Raw genomic sequence first — 15596 nt, forward strand, 5'->3', positions numbered from 1 at the left:
TCATCGATACGACTGAAAACATGATACCAGCTCTGGCGGGATGGAGGTTTCCAGGGAGTGGCAAACGCTGGAGCAGATTTTAATGCATTTTAATAAAACACAGCTACAGATGGCACAAATGTCAGCAACCAGTTTGGTGTAACAAACGACCTATTACACGAGAAATGATATCATTAACTGTTCAACGGCAAGACAACGGACGTATCACCAACAATACATGGCTGTAATTTATTATAATAAATAATTTTGAAGCTATTTTTAAGGGTTTTTCTCCACCGAAACGCCTGAATTAGAAATTATTATTACAAAATACCTGCTAGTGTTATGAAAGATCCACTTCTGCCAGGGTTTAATATCAAAACTTGGTGTGTTTTTAACCCAAATGTGTCCACAAACATTCAGCTGAAACTTCTTAAAACTAGTTAGAGTGTAAACAGATAGATAAAATGATACTCGGTCGACATTTACACCCAATATCGCCGCAGCAAGCTGATATATTATTATATTATTATATTATTGGTCTTAAGGTTTCTTAAGTGTTTAAATAAAAAGAAATGTGTCCAAACTTTAGCTCAAATAACACACACATTTCACTCTCTGCAGCACTAATAAGTGAGCACAGAATTCAACTCTTCCTCCTCATGATGATGCTGACATCACCCTGAAACCTCACTGTGAGTCAGCAGAGGAAGAGGAGGGGGGGGGTTTCCTGGCTTTTTTTTTTTTTTTTAAAGAAACACATGGTGACATTTTTCGCTGTTTTAAAGCCTGGGTGTATTTCCAGAGGGAATATCTGGGAATACCGCTCACACACAGCAGGTTTCCTTTAACAGCAGGTGGTAGTGTAATGACTTATTGTGTCGCTGTGATGTTAAACCATCTTGCTGTGGATTAAAACGTCTTCGAGGGGAAAAAAAACACAACAACAAGCTTCCTCAAAAGAAAACACCGGTTATAAATATGCATATATATATTTATACAGGGAGTAGGGTATAAAATAGGCTATTTTACGCTTTTAAACAACCATAAAACACATGAACTTTGCGTGTAACCGAGGAGGAGAGGCACAACACGTTAGCACAGCTCGCAGATGTTGCTTTATTTGGGCTCTATGCCAGCAAAAACAACGGGTTAATCACTCGTTGGATAGATTTTAAAGTCCCCAAAAACACCCGGTGACACGACACACGTCCCCACTTACAGGATTTCTTGTTTTGAGGCGGAATAAAACTCGCTGGGGGCGACGCAGGGCGGCGACTGGTGGCATCGGTTGCTGTCCAAAACGGTAGCTTTGAGTATTGACAGCTACAACCAGGAAAACCGAGCGGCGCCGAGTGACACCGCGGAGAGCCAATGGGAACGCAGCGCTCGGCCGAGGCTCGTCCAATGGCGTGCGAGGGGAGGCGGTGCCACGCCGTTGACGTAACGTGAGGGTGAGATTGCGCAACGCCGGTCTCCCCTCCATCCTCCTCCTTCAGGGTGAGAATAAAGAGGGAGAAATGCCACCAGCTGTCGTTTTCTCTGTCTTTAAGCACAGGAAGCATGGATGGAAAAAGGCATGCCTATAAATAGACTGGTTTTTATATAGTGTTTCTTAAACAAAACGTGTTTTTAAAGCTGTAAAATGATGCCATGTTCAATCACGGATCAAATGACATGCTGTTGAACGTGGTCCTAATCTTTAAAGACTTTTGAATGATGACTTTTGAATTAATCCCCATCGATGCCAAATGACAGCTGCTTTATGTAGCAGCCCCATGTTTGATAGAAAATGCTTTAAAAATCGCAATAAAATCCCTTACACGTGATGCAAACTGCAAGAAAGTGGGCCACAAGCATTATTTCCGAATTACATGAACCACTTTCTGTGCCCACACCAGTCAATGACCCACACACACACACACACACACACACACACACACAGAGGGGACACACTCACCACCCCGCCCCTCTGTGCCTTGTGCGTAATAGGGTTTGGCACACGGGTGCGCACCACGTAAACAAAAGCACATTGTCAGTGTCACTGGCAGCCAGTCTGCAATCCAAGAGTGGGAGAAGTGAACAGTCATTTCCTTTTGCTCTCCAGACAGCGAGTGGGCTTTTTTCTGCTCGCTAAAGCTTCAATAGATTCCGAAAGCAACACTACCGCAGAGATGGGATTACTTGTCACTGTCCTCCTGCACTGGACGGAGGTCTGAGGTATTGTATGTTCTACTTTTCTCCAGTGATTGAACAGAGGCTGCATGCCAGTGTGAAGCCTGCAAGTAATACTTTGATGGTTTTTTGTTTCATACCAGGCGAGGTCTAGCGGGCAATAACATCCTCTGGAAAATAAGACAACTAAAGCTTTAAGGTAATATGACCAATTAAAGTCTCTATGCACGCTGTTGTTTCATTTAAATTAGTTTTTAAGGTCGTTTCAACAAGTGGAAATCGCTGCGCAACGGGCACCTATTTTGTTTCTAGTTGACATTTTAAAATTATCATGAGGAAAATGAAAACATTTGAAAGCAACGTTTAATCAGAATCTGGGGGGCGGACTTGGTTAAATATGGGGTACAGGTGTAATATAGCTGTGTACTTGCCTGAGGTTTCCCACTTTGGACTGACTGCTTAATGCCCATGTCTGCAGGGGCCATGCCGTGCGTCCAGACCCAGTGCGGCTCCTCTCCACAAGGAGCCAGCCCGGCCTCTCAGGGCGCCGGCGGAGAGCGCAGCTGCGACTTCCTCACACCGGAGTTTGTCAAGTTCAGCATGGACCTTACCAACAGTGAAATCTCGGCCTCAACGTCGGGTCCCAGTTTTGGTCCTTTGGGTGACACTTATGGCTCCGGGTACGACGTGAAGACCCCGTGTCTCTTCCAAATGCCGTTGCAGGGGGAGCTTCCGTGCGTCAAGGTGGAGGACGCGCACGGGTGTCCGCGGTATCAGCCGAATCAGCATCACCAGCAGCAGTCCGAGGAGCTGCTCTCCTCCCCGGGCTCCGTTTATTACTACCGCTCCCCGTCGCCGCACGGCCCCATCACACCCAACTTCCAAACTCCACCGGGACACATATGGGAGGACTCCGGCTCTCTGTACACTTTTCGACAAGACTATTTGGCGGCGGCGCACAGGAAAAACGCGCTATCCAGATTCTCGCTTTTTTCCCTCAAACACGCGCAACAGCAGAGCTTGTCCACCTGCCAGATGAAATTTGACGGGTCTGTCCATGTGTCCATGAACGTGGACGCAGCCGGGGCGCACCAGCCGCTGGACAGCCCCGGGGTTTTGGGCTCTAGTGCCCTCGGAAAGCAGCCCGGAGTGGGATTTCCCCACCCCCTGCAGCTCGCCCACGGCCACCGCTTTATGGACTACCAGACTTGTCCCGCTGCCAGCCGAGGACCGCTGAGCACGGAGGGGCTGTGCGCGGTGTGCGGCGACAACGCAGCCTGCCAGCACTACGGAGTGCGCACCTGCGAGGGCTGCAAGGGTTTCTTCAAGGTTTGTTCTCGGTGCAACTTTATTTTAAAGCTGCAAGGAAAACGGGAATTTCAAGTTGGATTTCAGGAGGCAGCCGATTGACTTATATGGTTTTTATTATCCTGAAAAGTTTAAATTAATAGGTGAACAATGTGCCTGTAAAAAGGATAAAACCATCGCAGTTATTTCCAGTTCTGTGAAAGAATATCTGATCCCGTTTTCATGATAATCTTGCATTGTTTAAATGGATATATTCACTTTTCCCTACATGGCCACACTGTCGCCTATTAAAATTATAATTCGAGTAATAAGCTATAATGAAAAAAATCCCACTGGGACTCCTGACTGGCCTCCTAAATTGGTCATTGCTCTTCAGATGCACGTTTTGATCTCTTGACACAGGCGTGGTGGGGGCAAATGTCCTGTCTGAAAATGGCCACCAACGTGCCATGAATAAAAACCTTCATCTTCTTCCCTCTGTAGGAGATTCCCAGGGGCGGTTCTCCAAATTATGACTGACCACGACCCTGTATTTACCCAGACTGCCCTGCCCGCCTGCAAAATGCCTCATACTGCCTCAGAAGGCCCTCAGGAGCATGAGTGCTGCTGTTAATTTCCCCAAAAACATTTAAGGGTCTTTACTTTAGTCTACAAGCTACAAAAAAGGGCTCCTTATGCCGAAAGACCCCTTTCAAAAAGGTCGTCCGTGCCACCAGATTAGACCATCTCTCACAAAAAGCCCCCTTTTGTTGCCATGAATTGAACCTGACGCATGAAATCTGACATTGTGCTTCAATGCTTTCTTAAAACACCACTTAAACTGGTACCAAAGTGCAGCAAAGACCATGTCCCAGATAGTTCTGTGTGTACAATTACGGTTCTAATGGTGTCATTTGAGTTCGTCTTTCAGGGCTTTTAAAACCCTTAAAAAGCAGGTTTTATTGGAGCAGAGTGGATGAGAATGAGGTTAAGAACAAACAGATGTCACTCACAGTGACCTTTAAGTATGACCTCATCTGATAAGTAGTATTGAAGCGCAGGTATTATATTCATAAGCTTTGTTCTTTGCAAAAATATCTGTTTCTTTCTCCATGCAGCGCACAGTACAAAAAAATGCCAAGTACGTGTGTTTGGCTGCTAGAAGCTGCCCTGTGGACAAACGCAGGAGGAACCGATGCCAATATTGCCGCTTCCAGAAGTGCCTTGCAGTGGGAATGGTCAAAGAAGGTGAACCAGTAGACTTTGAAAACCACTTTTAACATCTGGGGGTCACATAAAGTCCAATTTTACTCATTTGTATACTGTTTCCTTCTCACTCTCTGCAGTGGTGAGGACAGCCAGTCTGAAAGGTCGAAGGGGTCGCCTGCCGTCCAAACCTAAAGCTGTCCCAGACACGTCTTTACCTGTCAGCACCCTCCTGAGCGCCCTCATCAGGGCGCATGTGGATTCGAACCCTCCACCTTCTCTCCTCGACTGCTTCAAAGTACGCAGTGTGGGCATGTTTTCACTGCTTTAAGAAATGTGTAGTGGCCCCTTTACATGAAATAAGGTCATATTGGAGCTGTAACTGATGTATTTATATCTTTTCTACTTAATCCCACTGGTGACCTTTCACTAGTTCAAAGAAAGTCCAGGCAGCCCGCTTGGAGACGACGCTCAGCACGTGCGGCAGTTTTATGACCTCCTGACCAGATCCATGGAGGTGATTCGAGGTTGGGCGCAGAAGATCCCGGGCTTCACCTCCCTGCCCAAACACGACCAAGACCTCCTCTTCTACTCTGCCTTCCTGGAGCTCTTTGTTTTACGATTGTCATACAGGTAAATAACACACGCAAGGGAACTCGTCCTCTGACATTACAAAACTCAGGGATGGATTTGGCCCTATAAAGAAAGGTTCATCATCTGGAGAGACAACCTTTTATTTGTCTGATAATGTAAAAAGTGTAACCAGGTGATATCCACCTCTGCCTTTTAGCCCTTTTAGCATAAGCTGTCATAATGTTTCAGATCCAACCCGGAGGAAGGGAAGCTGATCTTCTGCGACGGGACAGTGTGGCACCGGCTCCAGTGCCTGCGGGGCTTTGGGGAGTGGATTGACAGCATTGTTGAATTCTCCGCTAATCTGCAGAGGATGAACCTGGATGTATCCACCTTCTCCTGCATATGCACCCTCGCCCTGGTCACCGGTGAGACGCTCAAAAAACATATACAGTCTCACCAAGGTTAATTTCCCACTGATGCTGCATTCAAGTACTGCAGTCTGGGTTCTTTTTACATATCTGCTGTTTTATGTTACAATAAAATTAAGTTAAGTTAAGAAATAACTAAACCACATGTGACGTTTAGGGGCCGGACATCATGTAGGACACGTCACAACTGAGTACTTACGTTCCCGGAGGTACCTCTGCAGTTGCCAGGGGGAGGCCTGTCTGGAGAGGCTGTAGAGTAGCTGAAATTATTTGAAAAAAAAAAACAGAAATGATTTGGATTAGAAAATAGAAAAAGTCAGCTGTGACACCTAAACACAGTGTTGTAATTTAGCTAAACGATGACATAGTTGGCTAAACGTAGCCTAATGGATAAATGGTTGAGATAGATAAAACAAATACTGGATAAATGGAATAAAGTTAGCTTTAACTCACAGCTAAACAGTAGGAATAATTTACTTATTGACTGGAACAGTTAGTCAAAAATAATGGATTAATGATTAAAATAGTTGGCTAAAAGTGATGGATAGGCTAAATGGTTGATAGTTCAAACTAATGCATAAAATGGAGAGTTAGCTATAACTAATGGATAAAATGGAGAGTTAGCTTGACTAATGGATAAACAGTTGAAATAATTAGCCACAAATGATGGATTAATGCTTTAAATTCTTGCTAAAAGTGATGGATAGGCTACATGGTCGAAATAGTTGGCCTAAAGTAGGCTAATAGATAAAAGTTAGCTAAGGCTAATGGACAAACAGTTGAAGAAACTTATCTAAAAGTAGGCTAATGTATTTAAACAGTTGAAATAGTTAATTAATAACTGTGGATGCATGTTGAAATAGCTAGACCTAAATGTAGCCTATTAAAAAGTAGATTTTATTTCAAAATAAAAGCCTATGCAATGTCAGAAATTAGAGCTAACAGTGAAGGCAGCATCAGTTTCATCTCACACCAGCTGCTATTTCACCAGACACCTAAATGTCTCCAATGTTTGGTGTTGAGCTAACCCTTTTAAAATGACCCATATTTAATTATTTTGTATCTAATATCTTTGTTTGACGTGTGGTTTACGGACCTACAGAGCGACACGGACTGAAGGAGTCGAATAAAGTGGAGGAGCTGCAGAACAACATAGTCAAGTGTTTGAAGGACGGGGACGGAGGCTCAAACTGTTGGTCCAACCATCTGTCCAGACTTTTGGAAAAATTGCGTGAACTGCGCACCCTGTGCATTCAAGGCCTGCAGAGGATTTTCTATCTGAAGCTGGAGGATTTGGTTCCCCCGCCTGCAATAATAGATAAGTTATTCCTCGACACGTTGCCATTTTAGAGACATAAAGAGACATGTGGACAGTTTCCTCAACGATGGCACTGTTAGACTTATTTTATTCATCCCCTGACATATGTGCATTGCTTAAAGAGACATTTTAAAAAATCTAATATTGAGTTGTTTAATCCTCAAAAACAAGTGGAAAATTTGTGATTTTCTGACGCAAAAAATCGATTAATTTATAGAATTGTGACCACTTACCTGTAATTTTCTGCATAATACAAAAAAATCTGCTTTGCAAAAGAAGAATTAACACATGGTGACTTTTTCCACTGTGCGGATTATAGCAGGCTCAAACAGACACATTTTATTGCTGTCTACAAGAAACTAATTTATAGTCCTACTTTATCTTATTTTTATATGTTTGGCAGGTTTGTTTCTGCTTCTCAGCCTGTACAGAGGCACTTTTGATACGAGTGTGTGCCACCATGTGTAGGTTTTTTCACAACATATTAGTGATTAATATAATAATATTTGGTAGACTGTTGTGTTCTCAGATTAAACTGTCATTGTGCATGTTTTAATAAATAAATGACCCTTACTGCTGCTGGGCTTTGATTTATTTAAGGTTTCATGTGGCGCAGGTCGCAAGGAGGCTTTTTGCATTAGTTGCTTTTTTCTTTTTGACTTCTTTTTAAATTTTATTCAATGTTTGAGAAAGAAAATCAGAGTAATTCCTTTTCAAGATGTTCCAGAAATTATGTTATTCCTCTTAAATATAATACAATCTTGGATTTTGTTTGGTTTCACATTTATAACATTTATTTTCTGATATAAAATTCCCATTTCAAAGACTTTTTCAATTAAATATTCATAACTTTGCATGCAGGTTGTAGTCTATAAGCCTCTGGTTCAGCCATGTGTTTAAACAAGCTGTCTTAATGTTGATGCTGTTCAGTTTTAATGCCTGTTTCACTCTGAGGTTTTTTAGGTCTAATAATAAATCACCTTACTCTATTGAGGAGTACAATGATATAATATTTAATATGTATGTTTTTGTTTATTCTGCAAAGCTCATAGGCTGTCTGTAAATAGAGAATTCTGTCTGTTCACTTACATATTTCTTTATATTTAAGACATCAAAACCAAACACAAGGATTACTCCTGTTTGTTACATGTTGGAACAGTCTATTACTGGCCTGAGACCTCAGTGCATACTGTATACAAACATTAATGTACATATATGATATAATGTGATATTGTACAGTATAAGTAACAGCCTGGTTTTGCATGAAATGCTGCAAATCTCATTCAAAGTTTTCTCACATTTTGCTGTTTTCTAACATTCACACAGGCAAAAAAGATCACCTTCTTCATTATTATTTTGTCATGTCATTGAACCACTAAAAGTAGTTAACAAACTCTTCTATAAGAAGGGACGTATTTATTTTCGTCAAGGTCAAAGGTCAAAGGTCATCCTCAATATGTTACAGAGACAGTACAGCTGACGGCATCATTTTTAAGGACATGAAGATGAGAGTAAGAGGTAAGTGTGTGTGTGTGTGTGTATTTAATGGCTGCTGGCTGCCTGACATTTCTGGAGCCCTTTGGTTACAGCTGGCATTAAAGACATCAGTTTCTGCTGCTGTTATTAAAGATAAAGGCCTGAATTCAGCAAACACTGGAAATACATAAATTATAGCCGCTAAATAAAGTCTAACACCTCCTGTTGCTCATCCTCCTGCTGTCAGTGTGGTTAAAATTAAAACCCACTTGGGGAAAACCATTCATTTTGGCTTGTTGACCTTAAAAAAACCAACCAAACGTGTTGAATCACAATCACTCGTGAGAAATTAAACCATTCTAAATTATCAGCTGATTTGTACTCAGCCTTATCTGCTACAGTGTGACATGTTTTTTCTTCTATCTGGCAGAAATAATTGATTTTATGGTTTGACAAAGGTCTTATATTTGAAAAAAAAGATTATGTTCCCAAGGAGGTTTTAATGGGCCTGCAGATCAATAGTGGAGGCTGTTCAATGCTCCGGCGTGGCGGGCTGAGATAGAAATAAATCGATAACAGAATCGGAAAAAAGTCCAATTTATTCTGACGATGATGGTGATTGACAGGTAGAGAGAGAGAGACTATAATACAATATCAGATGCTTCACAGCAGCAATTTTTTATAGGTATGGATATTGAAAGAGTCCATTAAGTGCAGGAAGGTCACGACTGAGTTCAGTGTAACTCCACAGGAAGATGAAATATAGAAATATTAGGAACTGTAGTGACAGGAAATAAAAATACCTCTAAGTATATATTAGAAATTAGCCTCACAGGTATTCAGATTTGTGACAAATAAATGGAAAAACCAACAAAGCTCAGAATGGACTGTAATAGATAAATAGAGGGAATATTGTACTTTTTACTCCACTACAAAATACTCTACATAATCTACAGCTAAATTATGATGAATTATTTTAGATTAATATAAGACTTTATTGATCCTCAAGCTACTCTGCAGTATATTAAAATGAGCTCCACCTTTAAATCGTGTATAAAAAGGTCCAGTGTGTAACATTTAGGAGGCTCTACTGGCATTCATTTAATATAATACTCATAGATATTTTTTCATTAGTGAATAATCATCGTAAGAATGAGCTGTTGATATCTTCAGTCCGCCATGTTGAACCGCCATGTTTCTACAGTAGCCCAGAACGTACAAAACAAGCACTTGGCTCATTTCTCGCTAGTTTTTTTATTTTTTTTTAGCCACCATTTACTACTTTATAATCTAACGACCTCAATTTAAGTTAATTATTTATTAACTAACTAACTACTGTAGCAAAGCTTGGTTAATGTTTGCATCCTCCTGTAAGTGTGACTACAGGTGGAAGCGATACTCACTGCTGCCCCCTGGGGGTCGGGCAACAATAAAATAACATAGCTGACAGCTGTGAGCATTAAGAAGAGGATTAAAGCATACATTTTAAAAGTAACACAAAAGCTACTTGACCTAGTAACTAATTACTTTTTTTATTCAGTAATTGGTAAAGTAGTTACTTTGCGAGAGGTAACTAGTAACTGTAACTAATCACAGCAGTGCAGCTATAATGCATGCAGAAGAATCAACACATATAAGAGTAACATAGACGGGTTTTAATGGACCAGTGTGTAACCAGTGTTTGGTTTGTCCGTTCTGGGCTACTGTAGAAACTGTAAATATAAACAGCTCATTCTAAGGTAATAAAAAAACAATAATTCCTATATTCAGGTGATTATTCACTAATGAAAACATATCTATGAATATTATATTAAATATATGCCAATAGATCCTCCTGAATGTTACACACTGGACCTTAAAACAACCTGTTGACCCACACTATATCTCTAAAAGAGACTCCCCAGTGAAGCACACATTTATATCATTGTGTGCTTCCAACTTTGCCCAAACTGTTGGTAAACTGTTTCAAGTCCAAAAATAATCCTAGTTTGGCGTGGGAGACCCTGACCTCAACCCTGCCCCGTGCATCAAGTGTCACACGTGTGTGTCACGCTTGGGTGTCCACATACTTTTGGCCGTGAAGTGTATGTCAAATCATCAGAGAAATGTGCATCATGCAAAGACACATTTTGGTTCCCTGGAAAATCCCTACAGAAATATTAAAGATGAAGATATTAACAAAACAAGAGCACGGAGAGAGAAACAGGAACATCCTCTCCCCTCTGAGGTCTTGCTGATTGTCTCAATCAACACTCAACTTGCACCAGACAAAAAAAAGGGTTCTTTAAGGCTCCTGGGCCCCTCAGGCTAGTTGAGGCCGTGCAGGAACATCAAGTATTTTTATCTCGAAAGAACGACTTGTGGGATTTTTCTGAGGCTCTGACCGCCGACTTTGATCTCTGCATCCATCCAGCTTCAATACAGCTTAACCCTTATCACCACCGGCCCAGAAACCGCGAGCATCAAGATGGATTTACAGGCAGGCACCCCCAGTTACTTTTAACATGTAATCCATTACAGATTATTACAGATTACTGATAGAATGCTTCAGTGGTTGTTGTAATTATAAATGAGTCAGATGTTTAACATTTGAATGATCCATTCCTGGGAATAGAGGCTAATATATGTCAACATCCATTGTTAGAAAAACAGCCAAACCTGCTCTTGGACAATGAATAATACAGTTAATTGTATTATTTATATGAGAAACATGGAGCTTTTCTGAAGCATAAATGTAAGCTCCAACATGCCCTAAATTCAAATTTAAGCCACTTTTTGAGTCAACACTTGATTCATAGAACTATAATTATTTTAATCACAATAAGGAAAGCTAGTGCAACCTGGATTGTTAAATCACAAAGCTTTGTTGTCTGAGTAAACCCAAAAAATCCCACATTGACCGAGTTTAGGTGAGTTAAATTGGACCAGAGTTACATATTTTTATGTCGAGATGCCGTTAGACCACACCAGCACATATGGGTACTGGATGGAAACATTCAATAGATGTAAAAGCATAAATTCATATTAAACAATGTTTTATAGACATGTCTAATCATTATTTTGCCTGAACCTGAGCGTCCATGATACCCTAATAAATTAAGGGTGACCCGTCAGCCGCCCTCTCCTTCAGTCCTTTGATCGAATCACAAGCTTCTAGCTGAGTGTTGTCTGTAAATAACCAACCTGTTAATAGCAAACTGTTTAATCTGGGATTTAGTCAGAGACGACATTATGGGAATCTAGCTCTCCGTCACCATTTAGCTCTTTACCACACCGACTGAATATTCATATGTGGCTCAAATCTCACTGTGAAAGCTTCTTTCTTGTTCTGCATCATTGAAACTGCAGAAGCGAATTCATATTTATTGCCAAAATAAGGAATAAGCCGACACGTGAAAGCGGGATTCTCGGCCCTGGCGATTGCCGCTCGATGACGAAGTCTGTTCGGTAATAGCTCGATGCTAACTCTTTGTCTCAGAGCTTTGTTTTGTTGTTTTTTTTTTGTTTTTTTTTAGGAAAAGCAATCAGTGGATTTTGCATTAACAGATTATGTCAGGATGAAGAGTCCACTTAGCAACTCTTCCTCTAAATCTTCCTGTCATCGAAAACAACAGATAATAATTGGAAGGGATTAGAGTTCCTTATTTCTGAGGCTAAATCCTTCCAGGAGTCTCTCGGTTACAACTGAAATTAGCATTTTCTGCTAACTGCTAACAGTCGTCCAACCACTTGAATCAACGGAGTGGATTATTCCACCCCCGAGAGAGAGAGGACAGAATACACACAATGGATCCCAGGGGATGCATCGAGGGCCCGAAATATCCCACTTCAGTTTTTTAACCTCGATCCAAAAACTAATTTATTAACAGGAAGTTGGTAATAGGGATTTACCGTATCACATTATAAGAACCATCCAAAACAAGCTCAATCGACTTTACCGTTTTAGGGAGAGTTTTCTATTTCTATTTCTGCAGCTTAGCTCCAAACAAAAAGTAGGCTACAGCTGAGGCTAAGGGGAATGTCATCAGTTTTTTAGGTATTTGATCATTTTTTTTATCTTTGCACATTGTACATATCCTTTATGTCACACTGCTAGACCGTTTTTTGCTCATTCCTGTACAACTCTTTCATTTATTTCAGAATCTGGCCATACATGTACATATTCTCTCTCTATTTCTGTATATCGTCTTCTTCTATTGTCTCTTTTGTTGTCTTTATTCATAATTTTTCGATGTTTAATTATTATGAACTAATGTACCCAGGCAAATTCATCGTATGTGAAAACTTGTCAATAAACTTGATTCTTATTCTAATAAATCAGAGTATTATGGATACAGAAGTCTGACCTGATCACCAAAGTTATTAGGATTCATCTTGTGGGCGACATTAATGTACAAAACTACATTTATTGGCAAACCAACAAAGTTGTTGTTGAGATATTTCATCCAAAGTGGAGCAGAAACTGACACACTGACGTCCACACAGTCAATACAGGTGTTACCAATGATACTAATTAAGGTTCTGTTTCATTCAGGTCAAACTGAGTCAGGGTGAAACGTGACTTTGTTCTCCATTAACCTCCATCCTAAAAATTCTGCTAGCTTACTCTGAAAGAACAGCACCCTCTTCCTGTTTTGTGCTGTAACAACAGATCTGAGTCAGACACAGGTTGTATTGATGTTAAACTGCTAATAGCTTAAAGTTAAAACACCTTACATGCATATTCATCTTGATACACCAGTGATTTCATTTGCTATGCACTTCCAGTGTTGATTGGCTGTATTTAAACAATGCTGCATAATGTTACACCCATAAATTAGAGATAAATATTGCACTCTTACAGCCTACAGCTTTTAAATGCAGGTCTCACACATAAAAAATAGTTAGAACATACAATATAATTAATTTGTATTCTCATTTATATTTCCAGGTATTAAATGTTTCATAACCGGTTTTTAAGGGTTGCATCTACAACTTCATGAGAACAGACTGAATATATTGAATCGCTATTCATGACAGAGAAGTGTCAGTTAAAGAAATGTAAATTATTAATAGAAAAAGTAAATTAGCTGTGTTTTTAATCTGTTTTCTTTAAATTAAAAGTTAAAAGTACAGTATATTGTACTATAAATGCAACAAAAGCTGCAACAAAACTAAGAGGCAGTTTGTAATATATTTTAATTAAGTGCACTAATTGTAAATTGAATAGATTAATTTCTGTTGTTCCTCCCAAAGAAAATTCTGTTTCTTTAAAGAAGTGTCAGTAAATCATGCAGATGATCCTTCATATACCTTCATGTGTTGCTTGTTCTAACACATAAATTACTTGACTTGACTAAATGAGGGAGACTTTTTTTAAAAACAGGCCACAGAAAAGCTGCCAAACTGTCAGGAGAAGTGAAGGAATGAAATAGTTTACAGTCTCACCAGTGAGGAAGATGTAAAAGAAAAGTAATCTGTGCACCTCCGAGCAGGAGGAGGACAAGACACAACACTTGAAAAAGATCTCCATTATCCGCCTATCGCTAAACTATCTCTCCTTTCCAAAAAGAAGATGCTTAGAGGAGTGTTTGAAGGGGAATGAGGGGGTTCAGGGGCTGAAGCTCCAGGCTCCGGAGGACTCAGGGGTTCATTTGAGGATTATGAGGACGTTTACATTCAGAGCCGAGGGCCTGGTGCGATGAGCTACGGCCTCTGTTGGGCTCCTGGATCAGTGAGTGATGGACAGGTTTCACATTTGTGGCGTGAAAGCTGAATTTTAGAGAGAGAGAGAGAGACACTACATTTTACCACATATGCTGCATCTTTTCCTCTCTTATACCAAACGTCATAAAGCCTCATATAGTGCAGCTGTGTAATCTCACTGATAATGCTGCTATAATTTTAAAAAATCCACAACAAGTTGCACACATTCACACAGACCTTCTCTATGTAGCTTTTTCCTGGTCACAATAATTCGAGAAAAATCAGATTTGAGCCACATGAAAGGAAAAGGGTTAGGCCAAACCTAGGGGTGTCCTATTTTTAAAGCCAGTTGAAATAATAGAATAAAGCCTACAAATCTATACATTATTTCGGAAAAAAGATGAAAGTTAGCCAGAAAAAAAGAGCCAACATCCTATTTTGTAATTGTTCTCAAACTGTTTGAAACTATTTTGATGTCACGTGACATTGTTAGAGTAGGAATTTGTCATAAAAAGCACTAATCTTGGAACTTATTTTTGTTGAACTAGATATAATAAATCACAAATCTGCAACACTTGAATCCAGACCATAATACTGTAATAAATATAACAATATTTCCATTATTTCTTTTAGTATAGATAGATGATCTTATGCTAGACTGTGGCTCCCAAAACAAAAAGGAAATGTATCATCAGTGTGTTCCTGTCTACAAACCAAACGTCCTTCAGGAGAGTGATAAAATTTCATTCATAAACCCCAGAATGAGAAATGAAACTAAAACTGTGTCCTGCTCCTTTTAAATTACAGAAAAGTGCCCAGAGGGTGAGAGCCAGTGGATATTTCCTCTGATGTGAACTGTTTGCAGTAGTGTGGGAATGGTAGAGATGTTAAGATGATAAGGCCTCCATCTGGTGGCTGTAACCTGCACTGCCATCTTATGTGAGCTCCAGCAGAGGAAGTACTGCATTAGTGCCTGAAAAGATTCAAAATAAAGGCTACATTAATTTAAAAAACTGCATCTGTAACAGATATAATGTTACAGAGAGGCTCTCATTAGCTCTCATATTATAGCTAGTATATTATTATATATAATAACAAACTTTGTTCCTGAATTATTAGTTTACTGTGGAAATATATCAGGGTTTAGCTCTTTTACATTAAGTAAAAAATAGTAATGTAAAGATACTTAATTACAAGTAAAAGTCCTGCATTCATCAGCAACAACTCAAAAGTAATTCGATGTTTTTTCACAGTGGAGAGGTTTAATCTGTAACAATGCAACATATCTTTTAATCCGATTATGTAAATCTTGATACATTATATAACTGAAAGAAATAAGTAGGTAAGTCATTTTAATTGACACGAACTTCCTGATTAAGCACTTTTTTAACTGCGAATTTTGTTTTCACAGTACAAACAAAAATTACAAAATGACTTGATTAATAAAGTTTGTTTTAACTTGAGTT

The 15596-nt window shown here is 39.8% G+C and overlaps 2 protein-coding genes across 3 annotated transcripts in view; one reads left to right on the top strand and one right to left on the bottom strand.

The window, feature by feature from the left end:
* gpd2 (glycerol-3-phosphate dehydrogenase 2 (mitochondrial)) overlaps positions 1-1325 on the bottom strand; it is a 21936-nt gene extending 20611 nt beyond the window's left edge. The window contains exon 1 of one of the 2 annotated variants that reach the window (XM_035677785.1): positions 1202-1325. The gene's annotated coding sequence lies outside the window, so the exon portion shown is untranslated. The remainder of the gene's footprint in view (positions 1-1201) is intronic. The other variant, XM_035677786.1, reaches the window with a different exon arrangement.
* Positions 1326-2044: 719 nt separating this feature from the next.
* On the top strand, positions 2045-7535 carry LOC118339735 (nuclear receptor subfamily 4 group A member 2-like). The gene is made up of 8 exons (XM_035677448.1): positions 2045-2199; positions 2298-2353; positions 2633-3483; positions 4560-4689; positions 4788-4945; positions 5081-5280; positions 5470-5648; positions 6754-7535. Exons 3-8 carry the CDS (start codon positions 2638-2640, stop codon positions 6999-7001), a joined length of 1761 nt encoding a protein of 586 aa, XP_035533341.1. The 5' UTR covers positions 2045-2199; positions 2298-2353; positions 2633-2637; the 3' UTR covers positions 7002-7535.
* Positions 7536-15596: the final 8061 nt, after the last annotated feature.

This window comes from Morone saxatilis, unplaced genomic scaffold (genome assembly GCF_004916995.1).
Source record: "Morone saxatilis isolate NCDOM2014 unplaced genomic scaffold, NCSU_SB_2.0 Contig6, whole genome shotgun sequence".
Lineage (NCBI taxonomy): Eukaryota > Metazoa > Chordata > Actinopteri > Moronidae > Morone > Morone saxatilis.